At 39.5% G+C, this 13,689-nt stretch overlaps 1 protein-coding gene across 4 annotated transcripts in view; it reads left to right on the top strand.

Moving 5' to 3' along the window:
• Positions 1–13,689, top strand: part of Herc2 (HECT and RLD domain containing E3 ubiquitin protein ligase 2) — a 175,960-nt gene that overhangs the window by 98,067 nt on the left and 64,204 nt on the right. For all 4 annotated transcript variants that reach the window (XM_027404742.2, XM_035442481.1, XM_027404741.2 and 1 more), the window contains 11 exons: positions 278–545; positions 638–774; positions 2,072–2,170; positions 3,520–3,688; positions 3,785–3,910; positions 4,672–4,780; positions 4,889–5,028; positions 8,809–8,999; positions 10,073–10,178; positions 10,275–10,366; positions 12,412–12,587. In XM_027404742.2, the coding sequence (XP_027260543.1) occupies positions 278–545; positions 638–774; positions 2,072–2,170; positions 3,520–3,688; positions 3,785–3,910; positions 4,672–4,780; positions 4,889–5,028; positions 8,809–8,999; positions 10,073–10,178; positions 10,275–10,366; positions 12,412–12,587 (1,613 nt within the window). The remainder of the gene's footprint in view (positions 1–277; positions 546–637; positions 775–2,071; positions 2,171–3,519; positions 3,689–3,784; positions 3,911–4,671; positions 4,781–4,888; positions 5,029–8,808; positions 9,000–10,072; positions 10,179–10,274; positions 10,367–12,411; positions 12,588–13,689) is intronic.

The raw sequence follows: 13,689 nt of genomic DNA, 5'->3' as shown, positions 1-13,689 counted from the left end.
TTCAATTCAATATACTTAATTGTGAATGACTGACTAGTTCTGTACTGAAGCAGTCAGCAGCAGCATTTGACTCCTTTCCTTTTTCTACTTAGCTTTTTCCCTTCTCTAATGTGTTTTTTTTTTTTTTCTCTAACATGTTTTATTAATTCGTTTTGAGATGCACATGTAAATCTGTGCTTTCTGCAATGCAGGTCATAGAAGATGTTGGTTGTTCACTCTTTCTTAGATGGTAGAGGTTAGATGAGGACTCTTCTGCTAACCTTCTTTATTTTCCCAGGCTGCTGCTTTGGCCCTCTGTCAGTGTTTGGCTGTGGAATCCACACATCCTTCAAGTCCAGGGTGTGAAGACTGCAGCTCCAGCGAGGCCACAACCCCAGTCTCTGTACAGCACATCCATCTTGCCAGGGCGAAGAAGCGCAGGCAGTCACCAGCTCCTGCTCTGCCTATTGTGGTGCAGCTCATGGAAATGGGATTTCCTAGGAAGAATATAGAGTTTGCTCTGAAGTCACTCACTGGCACCTCTGGGAATGCATCTGGTTTGCCTGGTATGACTTTCTCTCTTTTCATGATTGCTTGTTTGTAGGTTTGGAGTTCGGTGCTATTGGTCTTGATGGCAGCTGAGTGTTTTTGCTCTTAGGTGTGGAAGCCTTGGTTGGGTGGCTGCTAGACCACTCTGATGTCCAGGTTACAGAGTTCTCGGATGCAGAAACAGTATCTGACGAGTATTCAGATGAGGAGGTGGTGGAGGATGTGGACGATACCCCTTACCCTGTGGTCAGTGGCTTCCACGTATCCTGCCTGTCTTACACAGTGATTATCTTATATGCTACTTTTCTCAATCCCTAAGAAACAATGCATCCCCTGTGAACAATTCTATAAGATTTACCCACAGTTCTACTACACACAGAACAAAGCTGTCTGTTTTGCTGCTGAGATAATGATTGGGTTTTCTCCATTAAAATTTCTCTTAGCTTTAAGACAAACCATTGATAACAATTTAGTGATGTTGGTTAGCTTTTAGAAGATACTGAAAACACTGAAAGGTTGTGTCTCTTGTAGGCACAGTTACTCTGGAAGCTGAAAGCAAAAGGACTGATTGAGCCTGAGTGTTCAAAGTCATTCTCTGAAACATAGTTAGACATTGTCTGGCTAGTGTACGAATAAATATGCTGGGCTCTCTGTGGCAAGAGGGTTATGAGTTCAAGGATGGTTGGTGTTATATAGCAAGTTTCAGGTTAGCCTCGGAAGCATAGCAATACCCTCTGTCTTTCAAAAACAAAAATACCTGGCATGGTGCTGCATGCCTGTAATACCACTTTGGAGAATGAGGCAGAAGGGTCAGGAGTCTGAGATGAGCCTAAGATGCATAGTGATAGCCAGTCTAAAGATAACCATTTAAGCACACAGTAAATCATGTTTTGTGCGACATACTGATTTTTGATGTGAGAAAATTGTTTTGTAAAATTTATTTTTAAAAGCTTTGGAAACTTTGTATGTTAAAAACTGTTAAGATTTATTTTGCTTAGAAAGATGGCTAAGAGGTTAAGAGCACTTGTTGCTTTTACAGAAGACCCATGTTTAATTCTCAGCACCCACATGGTGGCCTACAGCCATACATAACTTCATCTGTCTTCTGTGGCACCAGGCATGCGTGTGCTGTATATATATACATGCAGGCAAAAAACTCATTAATATAATATATTTAAAATTTTTTGCAGATTTACTTTGCATACTGTGCTATTGCTATTAAGGTAGAAAGATTTTATAAAGAAACTATACTCTCAGTATTTCCTGCTGCACTTATTCATATTATAGATTTCAGTGGTTTGTGTGTGTGTGTGTGTGTGTGTGTGTGTGTGTGTGTATTTGTTTTTTGTTTTTCAGTAGGGTCTGACTATGTAGTTCTGGCTTGCCTGGGACTCACTATGTAGACCAGAATGGCCCCAAACTCCCAGAGATCCATCTGTCTCTGCCTCCTGGGATTAAAGGTATGTGCCCCCTGCCCAGCTGACAGTCCTTTGTAAGTGTATTTCTCAACTTTTCCTTTTTCAAATGTGTTTATGTCGTTTAGGCTGCTGGTGCTGTTGTGACTGAGAGCCAGACTTACAAGAAGCGTGCTGATTTTCTGAGTAATGATGATTACGCTGTGTATGTGAGAGAGAACGTTCAGGTGGGCATTGAGTAGAATGAGCCTCCTTTATCTTTTATCTGACAATACTTGAGCATCTCCCAGATGCTAAGCAGGAGTTGAGTTGACAGAAGTCCCTGCTCTCCGGAGCCAGCTATCCTGTGAGTGGAAGTCACTCTGCTGGCCCAATAAGATCTACTTACTAGAAAGAGATGGATACCATGAGAATGAGAAGAAGAAACCAGGGAGGTAGCATGCTCTTGGGATGGTAATTAGATCTGTGTTGGGAAGGTTTAAATCGAACATGAAGCAGGACTGCAGAGTGTCTGGACTTGTGCTGAGACCTCAGTAGGAAGGCTTATTAGGTTCCTAATGTTGATAGGTGTCTGTTACTGGGGACACTCATCTTGCTTGTTCTGCAGTAAGTTCACCAAACATACACCCATTATTGGCCTCTGTGATGGTGATTTTCTAACTTACATAATGCTTTTGGATTTATTAGCTCAGGTTTTCTTTGATAGATTTTTTTCTTTTTTAACTCTAGTTGTATTATAATTCTTGTAGGAAAGGCAGAATAAGCACCATATTCATTTTCAGTGACTTTTGAACTTTATCTCTTCAGTTTTCTCAATGACGAATTGATGGCCTGCTGAAGGTAACTAAGCAGCTTTGGGTTGCTTATTATCACCATGATGAATTTATTAGCTGTAGGATGTATTTGAGATGTTACTCCCTTCTGATGATCAGAGGGTCCTTTTGGGTGGACACCATAATCTGTAGCTACAGTGTTTTTTGGCAGAAGATGATACAGGCTCATGTATATTTTCCCAGAGAGATCTAGTTCCACTTATGCTAAATGCTACTTATCCTAGTTTGCTTTTTGCTACTGTGATAAAACATATAATCAAAACAACTTGAGAAGGAAAAGGTTTATTTGGCTTACATGCCCCAATCACATACTGTCAGGTAGGGAAGCCAGGGCAGGGAAGGACTCAAGGCAAGACTGTAGAGACAGGAGCTGAAGACAGGCCATGCAGAAATGTGACTTACTGCTTTTGCTCCCCCAGCTTGTTCAAGCTTGCTTAGACCACTTGTTCAGGAACATCACTGCCCACAGTGCCAAGGTGGGCTGGGCAAACATCAATCATTAATCAAGAAAATGACTCACAGACATGCCCACAGGCAAGCCTGATGGGGGCAGCTCCTCAATTAATGTTCCATCTTCTTAGGTGACGTAATTTGCGTCAAGTTGACAAACCACCCAGCACAATACTTTTAGCTTACTTCTGTGCCCTAAATAAAATCTTTTTCTGACAAATTGAGAATACTACTTATATAAATTATATCTTTTGTCTAGGTGTACTTTACTGAACTTTCCATTTCAATTTTAGGTGGGAATGATGGTTAGATGCTGTCGAACGTATGAAGAAGTATGTGAAGGTGATGTGGGAAAAGTCATCAAACTGGATAGAGATGGATTACATGACCTTAATGTGCAGTGTGATTGGCAGCAGAAAGGGGGCACTTACTGGGTTAGATATATTCATGTCGAACTCGTAGGTGAGCACATTCCTTGTTAATGTATTATGCTTCTTAGAGACACAGTTCCAAGAAAGTGAACATTAATTACAGTGTGTTTGCCAATGAAATCCTTAGGTTATCCTCCACCGAGTTCTTCTTCTCACATCAAGATTGGTGATAAAGTACGGGTCAAAGCTTCTGTTACCACACCAAAATACAAGTGGGGATCTGTAACTCATCAAAGTGTGGGGCTTGTGAAAGGTAATAGCCAAACAACAAAATGGCCTTGTTAAAGAGCATGGTTTATTTATGTATGCATTTAGCATTTATTTCTTTTTACTAAGCTATCAAAAGCTCAATGAATATGTCTGAGGAATACAAAGAGAACAGAAATAACAGACATAAAAAATAGGCTAAACAAAACAGATTCTGATATAAAGAGAAAACAAACATATGTCACCATTCCTGTTTATTTTATCTTTAAATACTTGGATGCCAGTTTTAGGGCCATTGTTAGAACTTCTCAGGTTACACAAGAACAAATGACTTCTTTTATATTTTACTTTTTATAAGGCTTTTTTTTTTGCTCAAAAGATTTTTAAATGACCAAAACAAAGTTTCAAAAAATGATTGTGGCTGCCAAGTCTGTGTTTTGACAGAAGATTGTTCTTAAAGGCTAGAAAGTTTTAACATTATTAATATGGTTTTATTTACTAATATATGAAGGCACTAAGTGCAATTTTTGACTTTCTGTACTTAAAAACTTTTATTATGGAGATTATAAGCATAAGTAAAGGAGACTAGAGTATACTGAGTGTCTGTGTAACCACAGATAATTTACTCTTCCTCTGTTGGAGCTAGCTGATGATTTTACATTGCTAAGTATCTTAGCTTGTACATCCAAAGGAGCATTCTTTACAACATGTGAATAACTTCAACACAGTATCACAGAGCTACAGTAGGTGAGCTCTAGGTTTATGTTGACTTTAAAGGTGTCTCAGGCAGTTTCTGTTGTATGCTAGCTTTCAGTGCCAATGGGAAAGACATCATTGTGGACTTCCCCCAGCAGTCTCACTGGACTGGGCTGCTGTCTGAAATGGAGTTGGTGCCCAGTATTCATCCAGGAGTCACGTGAGTTTCTGGTTTTATGATTACTATATCAGTTTAGAGAAGAAGAGTTTTCTTTGAAAATTATTAAAAATGACCTCGACCTTTTCTTATTATCTATTTTAAAAACAGGTGTGATGGTTGCCAGACTTTCCCTATCAATGGATCCAGATTCAAATGTAGAAATTGTGATGACTTTGATTTTTGTGAAACCTGTTTCAAGACGAAAAAACACAACACCAGGCATACTTTCGGCAGGATCAATGAGCCAGGTAGAGCTAAACACTTACATTTTTGTCTTCCATCAAATACCACTAATGAAGTAACTACTGAAGTTTGCTGTTAGGTTCATGTGTGTACAGTGAGTGTTGTAGAAGGAGCAGTTTCATCCATTTCCTTCTCCTTTCTTTGCTTTTTTCTTTTAGAGTAGTAAGGTTTGCTTGTCTGAATTTCCGGAAGAAATGTTAGAATTATCTCCATAAACAAGAGCATGTTTAGTTGGATGCAGTGGAAATTGGTAGTTTGTGTTATATATTTTTATTGGAATGAAATATACAGAGCATAGAATTTGCTGCTATAAATTTATAATGAATGTGTTAAGTATATGTTGTACAACTTTCTCTTCTATGTATTTCCAAAACCATTTGTGTCCATCCAAACAGACAGTAGCATTTAACTTCCTCATCTTCTCTTCCCTATTCCTGGTGTCTTAGTTAGGCTTCCTATTACTATGGTAAAACACCATGACCAAAAGCAACTTGGGAAAGAAAGGTGTTTTTTTTTTTTTTAATTTTATGATTTACAAATTCATAATCCATGGAAATCAGAGCAGGAAGCTAGAGGCAGGAACTAAATCAGAGGCCTAGAGGAGTGCTGCCTATTGGCTTGCTTCCGTCCCTGGCTTGCTCAGCCTGCTTTCTTTTAGCACCTAGGACCACCCAACCATGGGTGGCACCTGTAAGGGGCTAGGTTCTCCACATAAATCAGTAGTTAAGAAAATGTACCTTGTGTCAGTGTTGCTGAGTGGTCTAAGGCGCCAGACTCAAGCTCAGCTTCCATGTTGACAAATATCTATGTGAAAATGGACCTCGAACTTGCCCACAGACAGATCTTATGGAGGCTATTTTTTTCAGTTGATAGTCCCTCTTCCCAAATGACTCTAGCTTGTGAATTTGACTTTCTGTGTTTGTGAATTTGTGTGCTTTAGGTAGATCATATAGACAGATCTCTCAAGTCTGCTGATTAAAGGCTGAATTTACCTCACTATCTTCTGGGTTAATCTATGATGTAATGTTTATTCAGAATGTGTCTTACATAGTTGGTAGTTATAATTTTCCATAGTATGTGTATATCAAGTGCTTTTTATCCATTTATTTATTCATGGCCATTTAAGATTTGTTTTCTATGCTGGCTATTGTGAATAATGTAGCCGTTAACATTGGTGTGCAAGTATCTGTTTGTGTCTTGGTTTTAAACTGTTGGCTGTGTGCCTTGGAGCTACTGCCAGAATGTTTCAACAGTAGCTGTGCTATTTCACACACCTACTAGCAATGTAACAGCATCTGGTTATTTCACATCCTCTTTAGCATTTGTAAGTCTTTAGTTTTTTATGATGTCCTTCATAGTAGGTAAGCAGTGTTTTCTGTGACTTTTGACTTGAATTTCCCTAATGACAAGATAATTTGTCAAGTTTGTGCTTATATGTATTGTTTTGGCTGTTTATATATCCTCTTTGGGGAAAATTGTTTTGCGCTATTTTTTAATTTCTATTTTTTTAATGATTACCTGGCAGGATTGCTCAGCCACTATAGGCTCTAGCTGGGCAAAACTCATGACCAGAGTTTGATACCCCTACATCAGTGGTTCTCAACTTGTGGGTCGCAACCCTTGGGTTGTCTAACGACCCTTTCACAGACCATACATATAAAATAATTATGAAAGCTTGAGCTGTAGCTTAGGCTTGTTCCTAACTAGCTCTTATAACTTAAATTAACCCACTTATATTAATCTGCATTCTATCATGTGGCATTACCTCTCTTCCATCTGGCATTTCCTGTTTCCTCTTTGTGTCTTTTGGCGTTTCCTACACACCTAGATCACTCCTCCTCTTCCTTTTTCTTCCAGGAAATCCCACCTATACCTCCTGCCTAGCTATTGGCCATTCGGCTTTTTATTACACCAATCACTGCAATACACCTTCACACAGTGTACAATATCCCACAACTATCAGGCTACGTGTATTCTCTCCCTCCCTCCCTCCCTCCCTCCTCCCTCCCCCTCCCTCCCTCCCTCCCTCCCTCCCTCCGTCCCTCCCTTCCTTCCTTCCAAGTCTTTATGAATCTACTTTTTATTCTTTTTTTTTCTTCCAGTGTTTTAACTTACGTTTTCTTGTGTCCTTCAAATAAATAATTTTATTTTATGTGTATGGTTACTTTGACTGCAAGTGTATCTGTGTGTATCATGTGCATGCCTGATACTTTTAGAGGCCAGAAAATGTCATCAAATCCTCTGAGACTCGAGTTAGAGATGGCTATGAGCCACCACATAGGTACTAGCAATCAAACCTAGGTCCTTTAGAAGAGCCGCCAGTGCTCGTAACTACCATCCACTGGCCCTTGTATTTTAAAAATTGTTTCTGGAGTCAGTTTAGGCCTAATTTTCATTTTGTTCAAAGAATGGGGGAAGAAATAGTTATTTTTGTCAAATATTAGCAATAAATACCTATCTGAGCTCACTTTTGTCAACTTTCATTGATTGACATAGTTGTATATTAATCTATTAAACAAACAAAAGAGAGCACCTCCCAAACCTAACATCACTTCATAGATCACTCTTCCTTTGTACTTCCTATTGGGATCTCAGATGCAGCTTGTATTCTGTGGCTACTCACAATCCTCTTGGTCTTTTCTGATAGGTAATAATGGGATCTGCCAGATCCAGGCTGTCTCCTCTGTACACGGCCATTTATCCCTAGCCTTCTTTAGATGCTGGCCTTAATTCTTTTGTATCTCATTGTTTCTGGTACTTTCAAACAGTGGTTCATTTACTTTGTTCTGTCTGATTCTTCTAGTTGGGAAAGGGTAGCTGAATTTCTCAATTTACCATTAATGGATGTATAAATACTTTACAAAGTTGATCTTTAACTCTACATTTATAAAAAAAAAAGTATTTTTATTTTTACTTTTTGTGGTGCTAGAGATTGATTCTGGGGGATGCCAGTATGTCAGGCAAGCACTGTCCCACTAGATCCTGAAAGCATTTCTAATAAGAATATTTTTTTTGTGAACTGACACAGATTGTTTAGAAATACATTGCTCATTATTACCTAAAAAGATTTAAGTGAAATGAAATACTTCATTATACAGACTTCATCTCTCAAATTGATAATATTGTTGGATAGGTTTTTAAAAGGTTTTTGGTATTAACTAGCTCTTTTTAAATTTACAGATACATTAAAAATAGTATAGTTAGGCCGGGCATTGGTGGTGCACACCTTTAATTCCAGCCCTCGAGAAGCAGAGGCAGGTGGATTTCTGTGAGTTCGAGGCCAGCCTGCTCTCCAAAGCCAGTGCCAGAGAAAGCTACACAGAGAAACCCTGTCTCGAAAAACATTGTCTCCTGGAGAAGGGGAAAGGGTCACGATCCCCTGAGCAAACTGAGAGCATGGGAAGAGGGGCGGGGTGAGGGGGCTACGAGAATGAGAAGGGAAGAAGAGGAAGGATACAGAGGTCATGAGGGAGCAGAAAGGTTGAGTCAGGAAGAACAGAAGAAAGGATATGTGATAGGTAGGGTTTTAGTTGGGGGGGGTGGTAGGGGAGGAAGGGAGGGAGAAGGGAAATGGGATTGTCATGTAAATCAATCTTGTTTCTAATTCAAATAAAAAAAATGATAAAAAAGAAACCCTGTCTCGAAAAACCAAATAAATAAATAAATAAGTAAATAAAAATAAAATAATTAGAAGCTCTTTGCTGTGTAGTTTTCTCGGTTTCTCAAACATGGAGACTGTGTCTAGTCTCACAAGTGTTTACCCTATGTTTGACCACATGCAATAGGGCAGTCTGCAGTTTTTTGTGGCCGTTCTGGAAAACAGCTGAAACGATGTCATAGCAGTCAACCTGGGATGCTGCTAGACAGCTGGTCCCGAATGGTGAAGAGCCTGAATGTGTCATCATCTGTAAACCAGGCTTCTCGTCTCATTGATGGCAGCGAGCCCTGTTGGCAGTCATCTGGGTCTCAAGGGAAGGTATGTTTGTGGGATGTTTCCTTAAACACTCTTATTCAGAAGTTGGATTTTAGACCTTTGCAATGCACTGAAGAACCCTAAGCTTTGCTAATACCCACCTCAACACTCATTTTATATTTCAGTTCATAAATAATTTTAAACATACAGGGTAGTATATTGTGTATTATTGTTAGATTTTTAAACACTATGAACAGCAGATTTTATTAAGTGATCAGTTTTATTAAGTAACCAATTTTTTATATTTTCATATACAAGGTATTGATTCCTGTTATACTTCTGGTTAGAATTTTTTCTAACATATAAATAAGTTTTGGGGATTGCAGTAGTACTGTTTGTACCTTGTGTGCCAATAGGGCAGATGTGGTGGAAAGGGGCCATGTTCTTTATCTCAACTGTAGTGTTTTCTGTGACCAAGTCTTGGTATAAAAGGACTAACCCTGCAGCCAGGTGGTGGTGGCTCACACCTCTAATCCCAGCACTTGGGAGGCAGAGGCAGGTGGATCTCTTTGAGTTCGAGGCCAGCCTGGTCTACAGAGCTAGTTCCAGGACAGCCAGGGCTATACACAAAGAAACCCTATCTCAGAGGCGGGGGTGGGGGGTGGGGGGGTGGGGGGTGGAGAGGGAAGAAAGGACTAACCCTGATCAGCCTGATCAGAAGTGTATAAGTCTTGGAGTGAGACTTTGCTCTAATCAGCAAGTGGTGGGGAGGGATGTTCTTTCTTCCAGAGTAAGGGAAGATTTTCACAATTCATTTGTATTTAAAAGCTTCAGGTTCAGGCTTCAGTGATATTTTTTTTATTTTACTTTAACTTTGTGTGTGTGTGTGTGTGTGTGTGTGTGTGTGTGTGTGTATGTGTGTGTGTGTGTGTCGAGCACACACACTTGTGAAGGTCAGAACTTGTTGTTTTTCTACCATGTAGGTTCTTGGGATTGAGCTCAGGTCATCAGGCTTAGCAGCAACTGCCTTTGTCCACTGAGCCACCATGCTAGCTCCCTATGATAACTTTTAGCAGCTAAATGTAACTTAAATTGGTAACTAAGAGTGTGTTTTTTTCTTTCCTTTTTTAAAAAAGCATTGGATTCGTTTGGAGATTTTCCCAGATGTTCTTGTTCATAGATTAAAAATGATAGTAGATCCAGCAGACAGTAGCTACATGCCATCCTTGGTTGTGGTGTCAGGTAATTGAATTTGTTTACACTAAAAGAAAGAAGCTTCTCCTTACCTTTAATAAAGATTGTTTGTTTGATTGCTTTTTACATTTTTTTTTGTCCTAGGTGGAAATTCCTTAAATAACCTAATTGAACTAAAGACCATTAATATCAACCAAACTGACACCACCGTGCCCCTGCTAAATGACTGTGCAGAGGTGAGTTGTCAGTAGTCTGGTTTCATTTTGTGTGACTTCATGTAGGACATGGTTGGCAATTATGTGTTAGCATTCAGCCCAGTGTTTTCCTTCTTAAATGATTTACATATTTCAGTACCTTATTTTATGCAATTACTTTTGGAAAAGAAACAAAACTGATTATTTTACTTTTCACTGTTTTTTGGTAAGAAGCATAGGTTCATATTCTTAGTACTCTTAAAAAAAAAAACAAAAAAAAACCTTTGATTGGAGTTAACGCTTTTTTTTTTTTTTTTTGTTTTGGTTTTGGCTTTTCAAGACAGCATTCTCTGTGTAGCCCTCACTGATCTGGAGCTTTATCTGTATATCAGGCTGTCCTCAAACTCACAGAGATCCACTTGCCCCTGCCTCCCAAGTGCTGGGATTAAAGGTGTGCTCGCCACCACTGCCTGGTTTAAGTTAATTTTTACATCAACACATATTTGTAACCAATATCTTTTCCTCAGTGGTAGATTTTCTGATGATATTTATGATACTGAAATTGCTTCTTTGTTGTTACATCCTTTGCTTTAACTGCTGAACTCATGAGTGAAGAAGTAATAAAATAACTTGCAGAAAGAATCTGAATTTATTGTGTCTCTTGAAAATCCACCTGGCAAGTGAGGAGTTTATATTCTCCCTGATTTATATTCAGGGGGAAATGTGACTGCAATAACATTTGTGATGTTTTTGACAGTAATACTAGTGTTAGCTGTAGGAGTGAGTTCTGTGTTCCTCACTTGTCCCTGTAAGACTTGGAGACTGGGACACTAGAGTACTGGTTGGAGGAAATGTTACAAACATACAGGCGTTAAGAGTATCACATTAAAAAAAACAAAAAAAAAAAAAAAAAGAGTATCAGCATTTTAAGTAGTCAAGGAAGGAACTGTGGGGGAAAATAAAGAAGAAAAGTATATGGGTTGGAGTTTTTTTTTTTTTTTTAAACAGTAGAAAACATATTAGATTTAGAGAAAAGAGGCATGAACCTAAGAGCCTTTTCCAACAAGATATAAATTATAGTTTATCAGTTGACTACTTAAGGTACAAGAATGTAAATATGGAAGAATTAAATTTTTAAAATAAAAAAATGCATATGTATAAAATAGAAAGCTAAAATCAAAAGTTAATGATGAAAAGCCATATAGAATAAAAAAGAAGGCAATGTGTTCTCAGTGAGTGCTTCTTGAACCTGGTATGGGAGAGCCTGTCCCTGTTTGTTCTGTGCATCAGGACACTGCATCAGGTTCTGCCACAAACTCCATGGAAGCTCTGTATCTCCTCCTTGCTCATGGCCTGGTGGGCCTGTTGCAAATCTTAGCTTCATACTCTCTATGTGCTTCAGCTCCCCTACGTTGTGTAGCTTGGGATCTGGTCCTTCTGACCGGATGCCGCACCATGTTCCAGGTTTTGCAGCCCCTTCCCTGGGTTGGATTTACTTGTTTTGTGGGATTTCTCAACCCCAGGATCCCTTTCCTTTCTTTTGCAGATCAGGCAAATAGACTTGGCTCAGACTCTGGCATTCTTTCCACATCTCCACTGCTTAGTTGTGAGATTGCCTGCTCTTCAGGCAGTGGTAGGGAAAGAGGATTTTAAGTGTTGGAAGTTTCAGACTCTTCCATCTCTTTCTAGTGTGTGGTTTGCTGAGGTCTAGTTACCTTGAAGTTCTGCCTCCAGTTTGAATTTCCAGTAGTCCACACTGTCTCTTCGGGCAGCTCTCATGCTTTTCTGGCTGCTGGGAGTCCCTTCAAGGCACTTCCTGGCAGGGGTCAGCTCTGACTATGCTCCTTGGTGTGGCCAGATGAGCTAACTGGCTTCTTTGGGGGAGGAAATAAAATCGTACCTTGCCTTCTTTCTGCTTTTTGTAGTTCTTTCTGTTATTTCTCCACTGGTGGCCTTTTATCTTGGCCGCCTTCTGCCCAGCCTCATGAAATCACAGGCGCAGTTTGTAGTCTTCCATCCATGTACAAACTCAGTGTCTGTCTCTTGAGTCCTAAGAAGTCTGTAGAAGTCATTATTTTCTCATCCAGTATCACAGGTACATTGAGATTGCAATAAAACAGTGCAGGAGCTCAGGAATTGACTGTAAAATCCACGGTCTCATCCTGCTGGGACGCATCCGTGCTGAGGAGGAGGATTTGGCTGCAGTTCCTTTTCTGGCTTCAGATAATGAGGAGGAGGAGGATGACAAAGGCAGCACTGGGAGGTGAGAGCTTCTTACTGCTGGGCTTGTGTACCTTCTGTCCCATTCATAGCCGTAACTGTTTACTCTAAATGAGGATAGCATTGTGCCTACTGTGATGTTTGATACCTTAGTTGAGTTTTCAAAAATAATTAACTCACAAGAAAATAAAACATAAAAAAAAAACATTGAAGAAAAGATAACCCTTAGACTAATGGTTGAAAAAAAAGTTAATTTTGCTTTTAACCTGAAACATATGTTACTTACTGTTTTGGTGTAAATCCTTGTAGCTTCCTTTTCTGTGCTATAACATGTGGTATGGTATATTTTATTGCCAATTATTTTACTGTTACCTTAAATGTTTTACTTTTTCTTTATTATGGTAAAATATTCCAAGCATAATTTTCCACTTCAGCAATTATAAGTTCATAATTCGGTGGTATTAAGTCCATGCACATTGTTGTACAACTGTCTTTAGATTGTCTTGAGGCTCTTATGTATGGTTTCTGTGAAATCTTATGACTTCTTGTTATTCCTGATTTTGTATGTGAGGTGTGATGACTGTTACTGTAGTCATCATTCATCATATGTCTGTGGAGCATCTTCTGTGGGTGAGTCCTGTGGTGGACATGCAAAATGAAATTTGACAGACTCATCTGCGTCAGCTGGATGTTAGAGCTGGGAAGAAAGGGTATTGCGGGCTGCCTTGAGGGGCTACAGTGGAATGTTGACAGGAAGAGTCAGTGTTATGAAGCAGGGTGGGCAGGCAAAAGCAATTGAGTAGCATATGTCAGGGGTGGCAGATTCTTCCATTTGTGTGTTTATTCCATGACATGTGTGTCATTTGCAGCCCTAATAGCAACATTGCAGATAATTGCTTTCTTCCCAAGTTGTGCTTTTGTAGATGAATTGGTGCATGTGGAACTGTTCAGACAAACCATGTGCAAAATAAATTTCTGTGTCTCCATCCAACACGGCTAAGGCCATGTTGGGTTCCTAGTAGGGCCAGAGCCTTCCATAGGCATTCGAGGCAAGTCAGTTGACCAAATACACTTTGCTGTAAGTTACTTTCAGTGATATAAGGGGATAGAGAGAATAGCTCTATCTGTTCCTCTGCTCAACACAC

Source organism: Cricetulus griseus, chromosome 3 (genome assembly GCF_003668045.3).
Source record: "Cricetulus griseus strain 17A/GY chromosome 3, alternate assembly CriGri-PICRH-1.0, whole genome shotgun sequence".
NCBI lineage: Eukaryota > Metazoa > Chordata > Mammalia > Rodentia > Cricetidae > Cricetulus > Cricetulus griseus.
This window is presented reverse-complemented; position numbering and strand designations above follow the sequence as displayed.